Genomic DNA, 14,526 nt, shown 5'->3' with positions numbered 1-14,526 from the left:
TAGAACCTGGGACCTTTGAGTCCGCAGACCGATGCTCTATCCACTGAGCCAAACCGGTTAGAACTGTATGTATATTTTAATTTCAGAGAGGAAGGGAGCAGGAGAGAGAGATAGAAACATCAATAAGGGAGAATCATTGATCAGCTGCCTCCTGCATGCCCTGCACTGGGGATCGAGCCTGTAACCTGGCATGTTCCCTGACTGGGAATTGAACCATGACCTCCTAGTTCCTAGGTCAAAGTTCAATCACTTAGCCATGCCAGCCAAGCAGTAAAAATTATCTTGTGCTTCATACTTGAATGGCCTACTTTGAGTTCTATATGTGAATATTTTAAAAACCATTTACAAGAACTGCTATTTTTTAAGATATTCTGTAATTGACATAGGACCACTGATTATTGAACATTAGTGTCGTTTTACTGCATGCCCTTGGAATCCTATTAGATATGGAGCTGAACAAAAGTAGTAATGAGTATAGACATATGTGTATATAAAAAGAAGAAGGAAATACGGCAAATGTTTGTAATTGGTGGATCTAAGTGGAGGGTTTATGGGTGTTCATTGTTTTATTCTTGCAACTTTCGTGAAGGCTTGAAATTGATTAAAATAAGAAAAAAGTGTAAGTGGCTCCTGGTTAACTGACACAGATACCAGCTACGCTGTCTGTTCCTGGAGGACATGTCAGGGCCCTGGCTGCCTCTGAGAGGAGAGCTGGGTCAGTGGAAGAGGCCGAGACCTCACCGTGCCTTTGAATTTGTTCATCCTGTGTACATAGCATGTCTTATAAAAAATAAATCAATAATAAAAATGGAGCTGAAAATGTGTTTTGTATATGACATTGTCGTTTATAGTATAGTGGCCCCATATAATTGGAAAAGTAAAAATTTCAGAGCAAAACCTGCCTGAATACATTCAGCCTCTTCTAATTATACACATAGACAGAGATTTTCTTTTTCTTAGCATGACAGGTTCTCTCCATTTTACTGTAGGATGGGAGCAAAGTTTTTACGGCTTCATGTGATAAAACTGCCAAAATGTGGGACCTTAACAGCAACCAAGCGATACAGATTGCACAGGTAAGGAGAGCTTGCCCTCTGCAAGTTCTAGAATTCCATTTCTAGAATTCTCTTACAGAAGAGATGCGGTTTGACTGTATCAACTCACTTAGACTTTAGACAGAAACCCCCTGGTTAGCACAACAGACCGTTTGTGACCATTCTTACTCATGCTCCACAGACCCTGTGAAGGGTCTCCCGTGTATGTGTAGATGAGAGCGTCATGAGGAGTTAGTGACGTTAAATCTGTAAAGGACACATGTGACAGGTGACCCTCAACATTCACTCGCTTGACACTCAGCACCTGTGGGTGGCTTGTCTTTTACCAGCTACATATGCTCACTCGTTCATTGGGCCAGTATTTATCCAATACCTGATGTATGCCAGGTACTGTCACTGGGAGGTACAACGGTGAGGAGATGCTTCCACACGCCCCAGAGCTTTGTAGTCCACTATGGACAAGGCAGGCTCTTGTGTGAAGTCTGCTAAGAAGCGATGAGGATGAGAGAACCTAGAGCCAGGAACCTGTGAGGACACTGAGATGGTGTCAGGAAGGTGTTCCGCACTCGGGCCACAATGCTGTGTGCAAGAGGCAGCTCCTGATCTCTTAGTTTGTGTCACCTCAGTAAGTAAGTAAAACCTTGGTGGAGTCCCCTACTAGTTATTTCTGATGATTTCCCAGGAGGGACTCCCTCTCACTCGCACATGCTAGTTAATTGTGGGTAAAATCCAATTAAGTTCATGTGAATGGAAGGACGACATGGGCTCTTACGTTACTTGAACGTTTTGGTCATGGTTTGACCTCAATATTTAAATTAATTCCTTCTCTTTGGATTTTCAGAACTAAAGCTGTTAGCACTAGTTACATTTACCTTCATCTGTTTTGGTTCTGTCTTGTTGAAAGCATGATGCTCCTGTGAAAACCATTCATTGGATCAAAGCCCCGAACTACAGCTGCGTGATGACCGGGAGCTGGGATAAGACTTTGAAGGTACACTCCGCTGAGGGGCCCTGTGGCCCAACCAGGTCAACATACATTCATTGTTCTTAACTGTTTGGGCTTTAGCTCTGAGTAGTCGCTTTCTGGCTTTTTTTCTTTTAGTTTTGGGATACACGATCATCAAATCCCATGATGGTTTTGCAGCTCCCTGAGAGGTGTTATTGTGCCGACATGGTAAGGCGTTTCTAACTTTATACATATTTCCTTGTAAAAGAAAAAAGCTTTTCTGACCTTATGATATCTTGCAATTAGAGGGGGATATAGTCCAGATTGCCTCAGTCATCTTAAATCTGAATCTTGTGCTGCATTTGTTCCAGAATTACTAAATAGTGGGTGTCAGGTTTTTGGTCACTTGTCATTTGAATATATTCAGAGAGCTATGTGCCATCAGGGTATGACCTTTATCGTGTGGCTGTAGGAAAACGGGCAGTAACTCTGTGTTTTAGATTTGTGGGGACTGTCTCTGTGGGTGAGAAAATGAAGAACTTTCTCCATCCATTTAGTCATCAGTCTTCAAGCTTTGTACCAGCTGCCCAGCAATTCCACTTATAGAAATTTGTCATGAGAACAAGAAGGGTTGCACATGGTCTCTTGTTATAAAGCTGTGAAACATGGGAAGTGATCTGAAGGGCAAGCAAGACAGACATGGTTAAGTGAACCCTGGGGTAGGTTTATTTGAGAGAATATTAGACAGTCATTAGTATTCTTAGAATACACACTTTGAGTTAATAATACGGATTATTTAGAAACATACATTCACATGCATACATGTGTAATGCTCAGAAAAAAGACTGGAGTAAAACTGTCATAACATTAACGACTGTTACTATTTGAAGAGCCATAGGTGATTTTTATTTCTTCTCTACGCCTAAGTGTATTTTCTAAGTATTCTCATATTTTACTAGAGGCCAGGGTGCAGAGTGCACGAATTCGTGCATAGGTGGGGTCCGCCCCGATCGAAGCCAGCCGGCTGGGGGGAGGGGTCGTGGGCAGTTGGCTGGCCAGCCCTGCCCCCTGTTTGAACTCCCAGTCGAGGGGACAATTTGCATATCAGCCTCTTACTATATAGGATAGTTTTAAAGAAATTAGTCTTTTAAAAGTAAATGATTTTATCCAAATGTGATTTTATGTTTTCTTAAAGCATGTTGATATCATTGGGTTTTAAACTTAGAAAAAATTCAGACTTATTTTTATGATTGTAAAAAAATTTGATATAATATTTGGGTATAAAGACAGCACACTCCTGGGGTGGGGGGCAGTGGACTTCTTTTAAAAGCACAGTCCTCTGTTTAGTCCTGTCTCTGCTCTCGCCATTCCCCAGATCTATCCTATGGCTGTGGTGGCAACCGCGGAGAGGGGACTGATAGTCTATCAGTTAGAGAACCAGCCTTCCGAATTCAGGAGGATAGAATCTCCCCTGAAACACCAGGTGAGTCGGAAGTCAGATCAAGAAGTCGGGGTTTAGACCCATCCTGTGCCCAAGTAATGGTTTTAAATACCTGTAAGTATTTTCAAAGGGAGTCAATTTAAAGACACAACTGTCTAGCGAGTGAAAACTCTTCTTTGCTGGATGAGCCCAGCTTACCTGTCTTCCCTAAACTTCCCCCTGATAGCTGGGTGCTACTGAATAAAACCACTTCCCAGTGGACTGGCTCCATTGTAAGCTCATAGCTTCCACCTTCCACGTGCCTTCGTCATGCCCAGACGCTGCTTAAGTTTTTGTCTCTGGCTCTGTCTTCCACTTGCCACGGGCTCTTAGATCTTTACTCTCTTAGGTTCCCTAGACTCTCCCTCTCTTTTCCCCTTTGTCTCAGAGCTCAGATCAGCTTCTACTCAGAAAACAAGCTGGTGGTTGGGAGCTTCCTTATCTTCCTCCTGTGAATCCAGAAACTTGCCTGCGCCTGTGCCTTTTCCTGCCCATCCCCAGCTGTCCGGTGGAGGCAGTGTTCTCCCAGGGCCGGTTTCAGGGCAGGACCCGTGCCCTGCGGCCTTCTCAGGAACCTCCGGCCACTGATCAGCCCGCTCCCTCCTGTACCTTCCGTCTCTCCCCCGCGTATGCTTAGTGCAACATGAGCATACAACAAGCCTCACTCGTCCTAGGAAACAAACTTTGTTTGGACCCCACCACCTGGACCCCTCTCCCTAACCAGTTGAGTGACAAGAAGAGTTTAGGTCCTTCAGTCCGTCCTCTGTACCCGAGTGTGCGGACTCCCACCTCGGCACATATGACCCTGCCAGGCCCTGGCTTCAACCCCCTAACTGACATTCGTTGCCCTTTGGGTAAATTCAAACTCCTTGATACAACCTAGTCTGGTCTGGCTTCACTTGCAGGCGCCTGCTCATTCACTTGTTGAGGAATGCCCCCTGTCTTCCCCGGGTCACGTGCAGATGTGTTCTTGTAAATCGTACCCCAGTTGTGTGGTTGCTGTCTGTGTGCGGGCATTAGACGCTGTGCCGGGCGGGCAGGGGTACCGCTTGACCAGCTGTGGTTCCTCCTGTCCTCTAAGTACTTACAGACCTTTGTTAACTTTTTTTACTCACAGAAGTAATGGGCTTGCTATTTTGTTCATTTGTTTTTAACCAGTTAACTGCCGCGCATCCGAAACGGAAACCATCCCCACATGCCATGATAGTTTGAATTTTAAAAAATCAATTTGCAATGAACATTATAAAATAAATATATTACCCACAATTTGGGTGTTCTTGAATATTTTCAGCTGAAAATTCTCACAAAAAATGATTTTAAAGTTGGTCAGGGCTGCCACTTAGGGAAAACATTTTTTTTATAGACACGCATGGTGTGTGTGGAAGGTCTGCCGCTTGCGTCTACAGAACCTTACGGCATACAATGGGTTAAAGAGCAAATGGCACCAAAAGGGAACCAGCATTCACTTTCCATTTTTGTGGGACATTTGTGTGTTCTGCATCATCACAACGAACTGCTCTTTCCCATCATCTCATGCTGCTCAGGGCCGCACCTCCTGACCTCCGCAGAAGCTAAAGTGTCCAGCTTGGGCAGGGTGGGTGGTCCTTTGGATTAGGCCAGGTTGTCATGAGTAGGAGGAGGAAGAGAAGACCCAGAGGTGCCCAACCCTGCTCCTTTGGGCCCCCAGACGCAGGGTTGGGTCAGGTGCAGTGACTTGCTTCGGCATTGCCCTTTGTGGTGTAGAAAGCGCTGGCTTGGCCAGTGTCCCACTGGACCCTTGGTCCCCAGTGATAGCCAGGTGGGTACTGCTTCCCTTTTCCAGTGAGGGACAGAGGCACAGAACACTGGGTCACGATGAAGGGCGCCCACCAGGCAGTGCTGGGCTAAGAATCACACTGGCATGTCTTCCTCCCTCCCCATGAGAGGCCAGCACCAGAGAAGGGTCAGATGGGGTCCTGAGGGTGGTGAGCGCTGCTGGAGTGGCAGCCAGGCCTCGGGGGTGGCAGAGAACGAGCAACTGGATCAAAGCACATGGCCTGCGGTTTCTTCAGAAGAAAGTCAGAAAATAGTGCTTCCTGGAGGAATATACGAAATGTTTTATTTTACACTGTGAGGATGTGCTTACCTTGTTTTTTCAAATTACAGCACCGATGTGTGGCCATCTTTAAAGACAAGCAGAACAAGCCGACGGGGTTCGCGCTGGGAAGCATCGAGGGCAGAGTGGCCATCCACTACATCAACCCCCCAAACCCGTGAGTGGGCTCGGTCAGTGGTGCATTTTCAACCAAGACTTTTTCTAAAAAAGGGAAACTTAACTGGGGCCTTTGTTTTTCAGTGCCAAAGATAACTTTACCTTTAAATGTCACCGATCTAACGGAACCAATACTTCAGCTCCTCAGGACATCTATGCGGTACGTTTTTAGAAACTTAACCTTGAGAACGGAATGCGCCTAGAAACCAGACAGGGAGGTGGGTGGCTGAGTCATTATAGTATTAGAGCCGATGTGGGGCTCACAGCTCAGGGAAACAGCTGCCTCCGTGGGGCTGTTTTCTGTTTTTGTGAACATGTTGACTGTCTTCATCCTCTGACTTTACTTCTGAATGCAAGCTCAGGGCTGCTGAGGGAGCGTACCCCCTTCAGGGTGCTGGTAGACAGTTGATACACTTGGCTTATACTGAGAAATTGCTGTTTGCTGAGGAAGAAGAGTGTTTTCCTGAGGCCGTGCCTTGGGTCACTAGCTGCGCACTTGTTACCTCCTGTCGACTTGTGTGGTAACAAGAGCCACGATCGGTCCTGGGCTGGCGGTGGCTCGGGGAGCATGGCTAGTTGTCCCTGTGACCGGGCGCAGCAGCTCCAAGCAGGAAGCACGAGCTGGCGAAAGCAGGTTTCTCCTCCGTCTGCCTCTAATTGTGCGTGTCGACCCCTGCAGGTCAATGGAATCGCGTTCCATCCTGTGCATGGCACCCTTGCCACGGTGGGATCTGATGGTAGATTCAGCTTCTGGGACAAAGATGCCAGAACAAAACTGAAAACTTCAGAACAGTTAGATCAGCCCATATCGGCTTGCTGCTTCAATCACAACGGAAACATATTTGCCTACGCTTCCAGCTACGACTGGTCCAAGGTGAGCGTTCCCAGCCCGCCGCACCCCTCCACGCACGGCAGGCACACTGACCACTTCCCTTCCTTCTGGGTCTGGGCAGCTTGCCCTGGCCAAGCCCTTGTCCCGGTGAGGTCGTGGATGAGAGGACCTCTTGCATGAAACCGCATGTCAGAGCTAATTGTCCACCGCCCTCCCGGGGCCTTGCTCTCTGAGGGTGGTCATTTTGGCTTTTTTAAAAATATATTTTTATTGATTTTAGAGAGGAAGGTGGAGGGAGAGAGAAACATCAATGATGAGAGAAAATCATTGATCGGCTGCCTCCTGCACATCCCACACTGGGGATCAAGCCTGCAACCTGGGCAAATGCCCTGACTGGGAATCGAATCGTGACCTCCTGGTTCATAGGTCAACACTGAGCCACGCCGGCCTGGCCATCTTGGCTTAAAGGGGTGGCAGCTTAGCGTCTCGGCACCTACAAGACGAGCATGTACAGGGTGGTTCCTCCAGGTGGACATGGAAGGCAAATCCCACCAAGTCCCAGCTCCTCCGCGGACGGAGGTTCCTGTTGAACAGTTGGCTTTTCTCTCCGTTCCTTCTCCAGAGACTGGGCTTCATGCCCGTAGCGCTGGGCCTGGCGTGAAGAGTGCCCACAAAGTGCTGACTTCTGCTTTCTCCTAATAAGATTGTTGTGTGTTTCCCCGTCAGGGCCATGAGTTTTATAACCCTCAGAAGAAAAACTACATCTTCCTGCGGAACGCGGCCGAAGAGCTGAAACCCAGGAATAAGAAATAGTGGCGGAGACGTCTGTGCCCGGAGCCGCTCTCTGTGCTTGGCCCGATGTGTGCGAGTCCGGGCCCGGCTTTGGGTGGGTGTGAACCGTGGGTGTGATTTCAGCCCCTGGGGGAACAGTGTCATGGGCGGGCATTTGGGCCCTCGGGCCGCAGTGACTGCTGGTCTCTCCATTCCACTGCCTGTTACAGGAGTCCTCTGACTCTCCGGGGACCGAGGCCATTACTGAGGTAGAGTCGTGTGGGCCCCTGGTCTGCAGTGCTCTGTTCAGCAGTGTGTTCTAGAGACACTGGGCAACGTTTTACAAACACTGTACTGTACTTTGTAATAAAACATTAAAGACTGCCTTCCGAGCTCCCTTTGTCCATCTCCTCCCTTGCCCGGAGAGCGCCCAGTGAGCTCTGAAGTGATCATTCCTGTTCAGCATCGTCGTGGGTTTTGATTTGTGACTTCCGACGCCCTTTGGGAAATGCCAGGATCTCAAAACTTGGGAAAGGTGGGAATCCTGGGCTGCGAATGCCTTCGACCAAGTGGAATGTCTAGCAACAGCCCTGCCAGCATGGCCAGCAGAGTTGCTATGCGCTTTCCTTGTCCTTCCGCTCCCGTCTTTAACATCCCAGTGCTTGTCCTCTGCTGGGCAGCTGTCCTGGAGACTGAGGGACGGGCCTCTTTAGGCAAAGCCCGAGTGGGTGCTGTGTGTGTGTGGCCAAGTTAGAACCCCAGTTCCCTGCAAGTGCTCTTTACTCATGCCCTAGTGATAGTTATGGGGTGCTGCTTTTTTATTTCGTGTAATTTTAAATTCCTGATTGGTAAGTACCAAATGAAATTCAAGTTGATGTTTGACTGTGGAGCTTATTGTGTTTTTACCCTGTGATCCCAAATGCTTCTTATACTTGACCGTCTGGGGCTGGTGTGTAAACTAACTTGCTGAGTGTGGAAATCTAGTGTCATCATGTAAGCAATGTGTTTGCCTACTCATCAAAAGCAATGACAATAAAATTTTCTACTGGAAGAAACTATCTGCACTCGGTTTAAGTTCTTTGGTACGTGGAGCACAAATGAATTCAGATCCATTAACTCTTCAGCTCTGTCTTACCCTGAAAAGTTATTTTTTGCTAGAGAAAAAGGCATGTACACTAGAAAAGGAAACTTGAATTTTCAAGTTAATCTTTTGCATCTCATTTTCCCTTCTATGAATTAGCCCTGTGGCTTTATGGACGGAGACAGAGGTAGAAAAGATGGCAGTGAGGGAGTCGAGCTTGGTTAGCTCGGAGCCCCTTTCACGGGAGTGGGAGTAGATTTACAGCTTTCGCTTAGCCCTGTGCCCACATTCTCTACGAGCCAAAGTTGAACATGGCCGCAAAATAATGAGTCTAAGCCATGAGCTTTCGGAAGGGCTCTTTTCCAAGACTGGACCTTGCCACATTGCCGAGGGGGTAGTTTTTGTAACTGGTAAATTGGAAACATTTGCACAAGTCCAAGGTTGGACTTGGGCTGCCAGGAACCGGGAGTGAGTTTGCCGCTGTTGCCCACCAGGAGCGTAAAAGATTACCACTTATTTGCTGATGGTCAACCAGGAGGTTTTTGTTGAAATCATTAAACTTCTAAGATATTTGTTTTCATGTTTCCGCAAAAACACAGGGAGCCCTCAACCCGTTGTCTCTTGCTCTAAAAACAAAACAAAACAAGGAGCATTGAGGAACTATCCGCCTTAAACCTCCCTGTCTCTGCAGACGCTAGTACATGTTACATTCAGTAGGTGCTCAGTAACTACTGGTAAATTTAATGGCATCTTCTATTCAAAAAGAAACAAGTAATCTTGACTTTAAGAAATGTCATCATTCTGCCATTTAAAATCTGTATACCCAGTTAATAAAAAGGGGGGTCTATAAAGCTCATGGCGAAGACACATTAGTGTTCCCCACACTTCCCCCGTTTTACTGTAAGAATTTTTAACATATAGCCCTAGCTGGTTTGGCTCAGTGGATAGAGTGTTGGCTTGCAGACTGGAGGGTCTCAGGTTCGATTACAGTCAAGGGCACATGCCCGGGTTGCAGGCTCGATCCCCAGTGGGGGGCATGCAGGAGATAGCTGATCAATGATTCTCATCATTAATGTTTCTGTCTCCCTCTCGCTTACTCTCTGAAGTCAATAAAAATAAAAATGAATTTTCATCATACAGAAGAACAGAGAAGGTTTTACAGTGGACATTAGCCTAGCCCCTGGATTCTGCTTTCACTTGCCTTTTCCATCTGGTTCTCCAGGCTTTTTCCCCTCCGTGGTAATAGGCTTTCTCAGTTACTGAGTGGACGTGAACTGGTGGGATGGATGACGTACTGAGACGATGCTGAAACGTATCATGAAGGATGTAGGAGCTGTCCACAGGAAGGTGCACGTCTGACTGTTCCAGGTAACTGTGTGGAAACGGTGTTCTGTGTGAGCATGCGTGTCTTCGAGTCTGCCCTCTGGGGTGTAGCATGTGTCTGAGCCCACCTCCGTCGGGGGTCTGCTGAGTCCCGCCTGCCTGACCCCATCTGTCATGGCCTTGGACCCTGGACGAAAGGATGCCAGGGTGGGATTTGGTGGGGCAGTGCGACTGCAAAGAGTCCTTGTTGTCCCCTCTTGAGAAATGCGGATGGGCACCGCATCTAAGAGGATTCCCCAAGAGGGATGCTGTGCTTTGGTGCAGCCAGCAGGTGGTGCCAATGACTTCAATACCGCTATTGGGGGACAGGGTCTGTATTCAATTTCAGGGACTTTTATTAGAGGAAATGAATGTAGGCTCCCGGCTTGCTCTTGTTACTGAGTTTGTAAGATACTTGGAAAGTGAAATGGAGGGATTATTTATCCTGTGAGAAGAATATTCTTTAAAATAATACATTTTTATCTTTAGAAAAATTGATGGTCTCCTTTGGGAAAGCTGAAAGCAGCAATATTTCAGAGGCCAGAGTCCTGATTTTCCTACTTAAGAAGTTAATGTCCCCGTTGGTTTCCTTCTTGGACCTTGAAGCCTGGTTGCTGGTGGTGTAGGAGACGCTGAACACCCGCTCACCCTTTAGCACGGTTCCTGCCCCTGGTTTGGGAAAGATTATGAAACCCAAATCTCCCCAGATGGGGATTGATGGCAAATGGCTATTTTAAGCCGAGTTTTAATTTGAAGCGCTAGGCTTATATGGGAATTGGGGTGTAAATAAATGTAAAATGCTCAGCAGATTTCAAAGACTTGGTATAAAAGAAAAGAGTGACATTTTGAATAATAAAATGAATTCACCTGATCATACTTTTGTAACCATGGCTACTAGATGTGCAGCTACACTGGCTGGCAGGACCTCTCCCTGGGACCTTGCTGCCCGAGGCCTGGCGTTTGAAGGTTTCTGCACTCATGACATCAAATGCTAACATGCACCCTCATCCCACCGTACAGGCACATTCTCTGCAGATTTTTTCATGTTTTACTTCCGAAATTATTTGGCAACCTCTACACTTGACAATGATTTATTAACAATCACCTTGAATACTGGGGAATTTCTCAAAAGTGTTATGTGACAAATTGTTTTCAAATGTATTGAATGTGTTCAAACACTAGTGAGATCTACATACTGCATTTGTAGACGTTTAATGAAACTGATCCGTTTGGGATTCTTATTTTTATACTTTGAAGCCAATTTCCTCTCCCTCCCTCTCTCTTGGAGACCTTTAGACAAGCCCCTATATAAGCCCCAGACCTTGGGTCCAGAGCTCCTGGTGGAAGTCTGTCCTGGCAGCGCTTAGAAAGGTAGTTCTACACAAGCCACCTACGTCCTGGAGAGGTGCTGGGGACAGCCAGGGGCTGCCAGCAACACCGCGCTGCAGGACTTCCTGCTATAAGTAAGGCTCCCCGGTCGCACAGAGCTGGGCACAGGAGGCGGGAGAAGGTGGGAGAACCCTGCGACTGCAGTTTTGAGAGTTTTTATCATAATAGGTGGTGTTACCACCAGGCAAATACAACAGAGTAAATCATTCTGTAGCCTATTGTATGTAAGTCTATTGTGAATTTCGCATCAGTGTATTCAGAAATACTTTTTAAGGTGAGGACTGTTTACAAAGCAAATAAAAACTTTGCATATTTGCTTAAAGTCAGTCAGCCCCTTAAAAAATAACTGGCATGCATTCTTGTAGGTTCTCCCCATGGGTGTGGAGCAGGGGATGGGGGGGGGGGCGGAGAGGAAGCGGACAAAGTACTAAGAAGAAACTGTCCATTGCCAGGCTTCCATGGGTCCAAGTCCACGCTGCCCTTTCGGTCATCAGGGCCATGGCAGTGCCCGCACATCTTTCTCTTCTCTGCCACCAGCCACAGTATGGGCCTCTTCCTATGTGTGAGTCTCAGTGGTCAGATGTGGCCCGATTGCCTGTCATACTGTGTCTGTATCACTCCGACAAGATTCGACTGGGCTGTCTGGGGGCGGGGGAGGCTGGCTTTTCCTTACTCCGACCTGGACTTCTGGCCACGACTGGCCACCTTTCCCCTGCAGGTCGAGCCCTGGCCGCTCCTGACCTCGGGCACCTCCTCATGCACCAAGTTTGCCATCGTTTCCCTCCCTTTGTTTTCCTTCCTGCGTGGATATTCCTGGCTCCTGGGTTGGCCTTTGAAGCAATGGAAGCTGGTATTTTCTGAGAAAAATGTCTTGATGACCAGCACTTCCCACTGTAAGATTCGCAGCTCTTGGTGCCAGAGGCCCAGGGTGTCCGTCAGGCTCTTTTACCTGCTCGGATTTCATGCAGCATGACCTTCCCAACACCTTGCTCTTAGACTTCTGGCCTCCAGAACTGTGTGAGGAAGTAAATTCTGTTGTGTGAGCTGCCCAGTCTCGGGTCTTTTGTTACAGCAGCCCAAGCTAACACAGTATTCCCAGGTGTAACGTGCTGTCCCACCTCCTTCCCCACCTCGGGGATTCCATGTCCACGCTGTGTCCACAGGAGCCTTCAGAAACACTACCAGGCTCCCGGGGGTCTGACTTGCCGGCCAGGCTGCACCTGCTGGGCAGGGTCTCAGCGGCGCGCACCAGGAAGCCCGGCCAGCAGGTGGTCGCCCTCCCTCCGACGCAGGGACAGGCGCTGGGTCACAGACTTAGGTATTAGTCGCACATGTACTGGGCCAAGGGGCTTCCCAACACCCCTGCCTCCCTGTGGAGTGGCCAACACTGAACAGCCTGTCGCCTTCGGATCAGGACCTGCGTGTTTGTAATCCTATCAGCTCTGGTGGCTTTTCTCAGTGTGACGGAGCTGGGCCCTTCAGCCCTGGTTTGGGGAGGTAGGGAAGGAAGGGATTTGAGCCACTGAGCCTCTGACAGCACGTGTGGGAGGGCTGGCGAGGCTGCCACCTCCCCACCTGCGCGGCTGCTGTGCAGGCTGAAGCGGATGCGCTCCAGTAAAAACATGAAAACTGCGGGGCTCTGCATTACCGAGCTCCGCGCCGCCGGGCGCGCTCAGCACTTTCTGTGTACTGTCTAGTTTCACCTCCACAAAAGCCCTGTGAGGAAGTGACTGTCATTATGCCCATTTTATAGCTGAGGCAGCTGAGGCCCCGAGAGGTTGTCGCTAACATGTGTGACAGGTGCAGGTCACAAACGCAGGGCTGTCTGGTCTTGGCCTGCCCTCCGCCCTCTCAGCCAGCCCAGCGCTGCCTGCGCAGAAGGGACAGTGATGTTTACCTCTTACAGAGCAGCAGAAGGGAACGTAGGAGGCAGGTCCCTGCAGAGCTGAACCTGCGGGGCCCAAACCAGGCGGGGCTGCCATGGGAAAGCCTGCGGCCCCATGCCTCTCATGCTTCCTCTCTGCTATGTTGATGTTTTAGTGGAGGCTCCTCCAGCCTCTGGTTTGGTGAGGAGGGTGCAGGTGGGGATGATGGGACCCAGCCTGCAGCCTAGCTCTGAGACAAAGAGGCGGCCGCTCTGGCTTAAATCCACAGGAGCCCCGCATTGCTCACGTCTCCCGTAAGATAGGCGGGCTTTGCCCAATGTCAGTTTTCTGGAAGATGTCATTCACTCAGCACCCATCTACTGAGCGCTTCCATGTGCCGGGCACCGGGAACACGCAGTGAACAAAGCCATCGGCAGCCCATCCTCCCTGACCTGGCGGTTAGTGGGGAGACAGACCATCCTGGAGATGCAGCCAGATGGTGCCTAGGAGATGCAGGTGGGGATGATGGAACCCGGCCTGGCTGCTGGCTGAACCAAAGGCCCTGATGCAGGAGCAGGCAGGAGGGCTCCGGGAAAGGCGGGCACCAGTCCTCTTCCCAGTGGGGGATGGGGTAGGGAGCCTGGGGAATGGATGTAAACGGGGGCCGGGGGGAGGTAGTGTGTTTTAAGTGGGAGGGTCCTTAGCTGGACCCCTATCCAGGCTGAGCAGTGGTTCCCTCTGCCCTGGGCTCTGTCCTGCTCTTCTCTCACCATCATTAGCCTCCTGGGTCTAATGCAGCACACGACCCTGATCTGGGTGGCTCGACATCAGGACTTGGTTCTGCCACAGTTCTGGAGACCAGAAGTCCAAACTCCAGGTGTCGGCCAGGCTGTGCTCCTCAGACGGCACGAGGAGGCCTTTCTCGGCTCCTGGTGTGGCAGCACCATGACCTGCCTCGGCTTGTCGCTGCATCACTCCAGCCTCCGCCCTGTTGTCACATGGCGTTCTCCCTGTGTGTCCTTGTCTTCATGCGGCCTTCTTATATGAGCAACATCCTTGGATTAGGCCCATACTAATTCAATATGACTTCGTCTTAAATGGATTATATTACAAAAACTTTTCAAATGGCTACCAGGGGTTAGGACTTGAACCTACTTTTTGGAAGGCACTTTTCAACCCATGGCAAATGCGCGCTCTCTCTCTCTCTCTCTCTCTCTCTCTCTCACACACACACACACACACATACACACACACACACACACACACCCCTCCAGGCACCGTCTCAGACAAAGGCCAACCTTCCAGAGCAGGGTCCTGAGTCCAGGCTCTCCCCATGGGGACAAGGACAAAGTTTGTGCGGTGGGACTCAGTGTCAGACATCCCGTGTGGGCAGCAGGCAGGAGTCGGGGCTGTTCCATCTGCCGCACCCAGAGCTGGGAGCCCAGCACACCGTCCTCAGGGGACGAAGGGCAGTATGTGTATAGGGCAGCAGCA

The 14,526-nt window shown here is 49.2% G+C and overlaps 1 protein-coding gene across 3 annotated transcripts in view; it reads left to right on the top strand.

Annotated features, from left to right (window-relative positions):
• RAE1 (ribonucleic acid export 1) overlaps positions 1–8,390 on the top strand; it is a 16,843-nt gene extending 8,453 nt beyond the window's left edge. For all 3 annotated transcript variants that reach the window (XM_015560740.1, XM_015560739.1, XM_006758841.2), the window contains 8 exons: positions 990–1,076; positions 1,960–2,046; positions 2,158–2,229; positions 3,377–3,484; positions 5,627–5,733; positions 5,817–5,892; positions 6,412–6,606; positions 7,291–8,390. In XM_015560740.1, coding sequence (XP_015416226.1) covers positions 990–1,076; positions 1,960–2,046; positions 2,158–2,229; positions 3,377–3,484; positions 5,627–5,733; positions 5,817–5,892; positions 6,412–6,606; positions 7,291–7,377 — 819 coding nt within the window. In that variant the 3' untranslated portion in view covers positions 7,378–8,390. The remainder of the gene's footprint in view (positions 1–989; positions 1,077–1,959; positions 2,047–2,157; positions 2,230–3,376; positions 3,485–5,626; positions 5,734–5,816; positions 5,893–6,411; positions 6,607–7,290) is intronic.
• The last annotated feature ends 6,136 nt before the right edge of the window (positions 8,391–14,526 follow it).

Source organism: Myotis davidii, unplaced genomic scaffold, assembly GCF_000327345.1.
Source record: "Myotis davidii unplaced genomic scaffold, ASM32734v1 scaffold75, whole genome shotgun sequence".
Taxonomy (NCBI): Eukaryota; Metazoa; Chordata; class Mammalia; order Chiroptera; family Vespertilionidae; genus Myotis; species Myotis davidii.
Note: the sequence above shows the minus strand (reverse complement) of the source record. Positions and strands in the feature narration are given on the sequence as shown.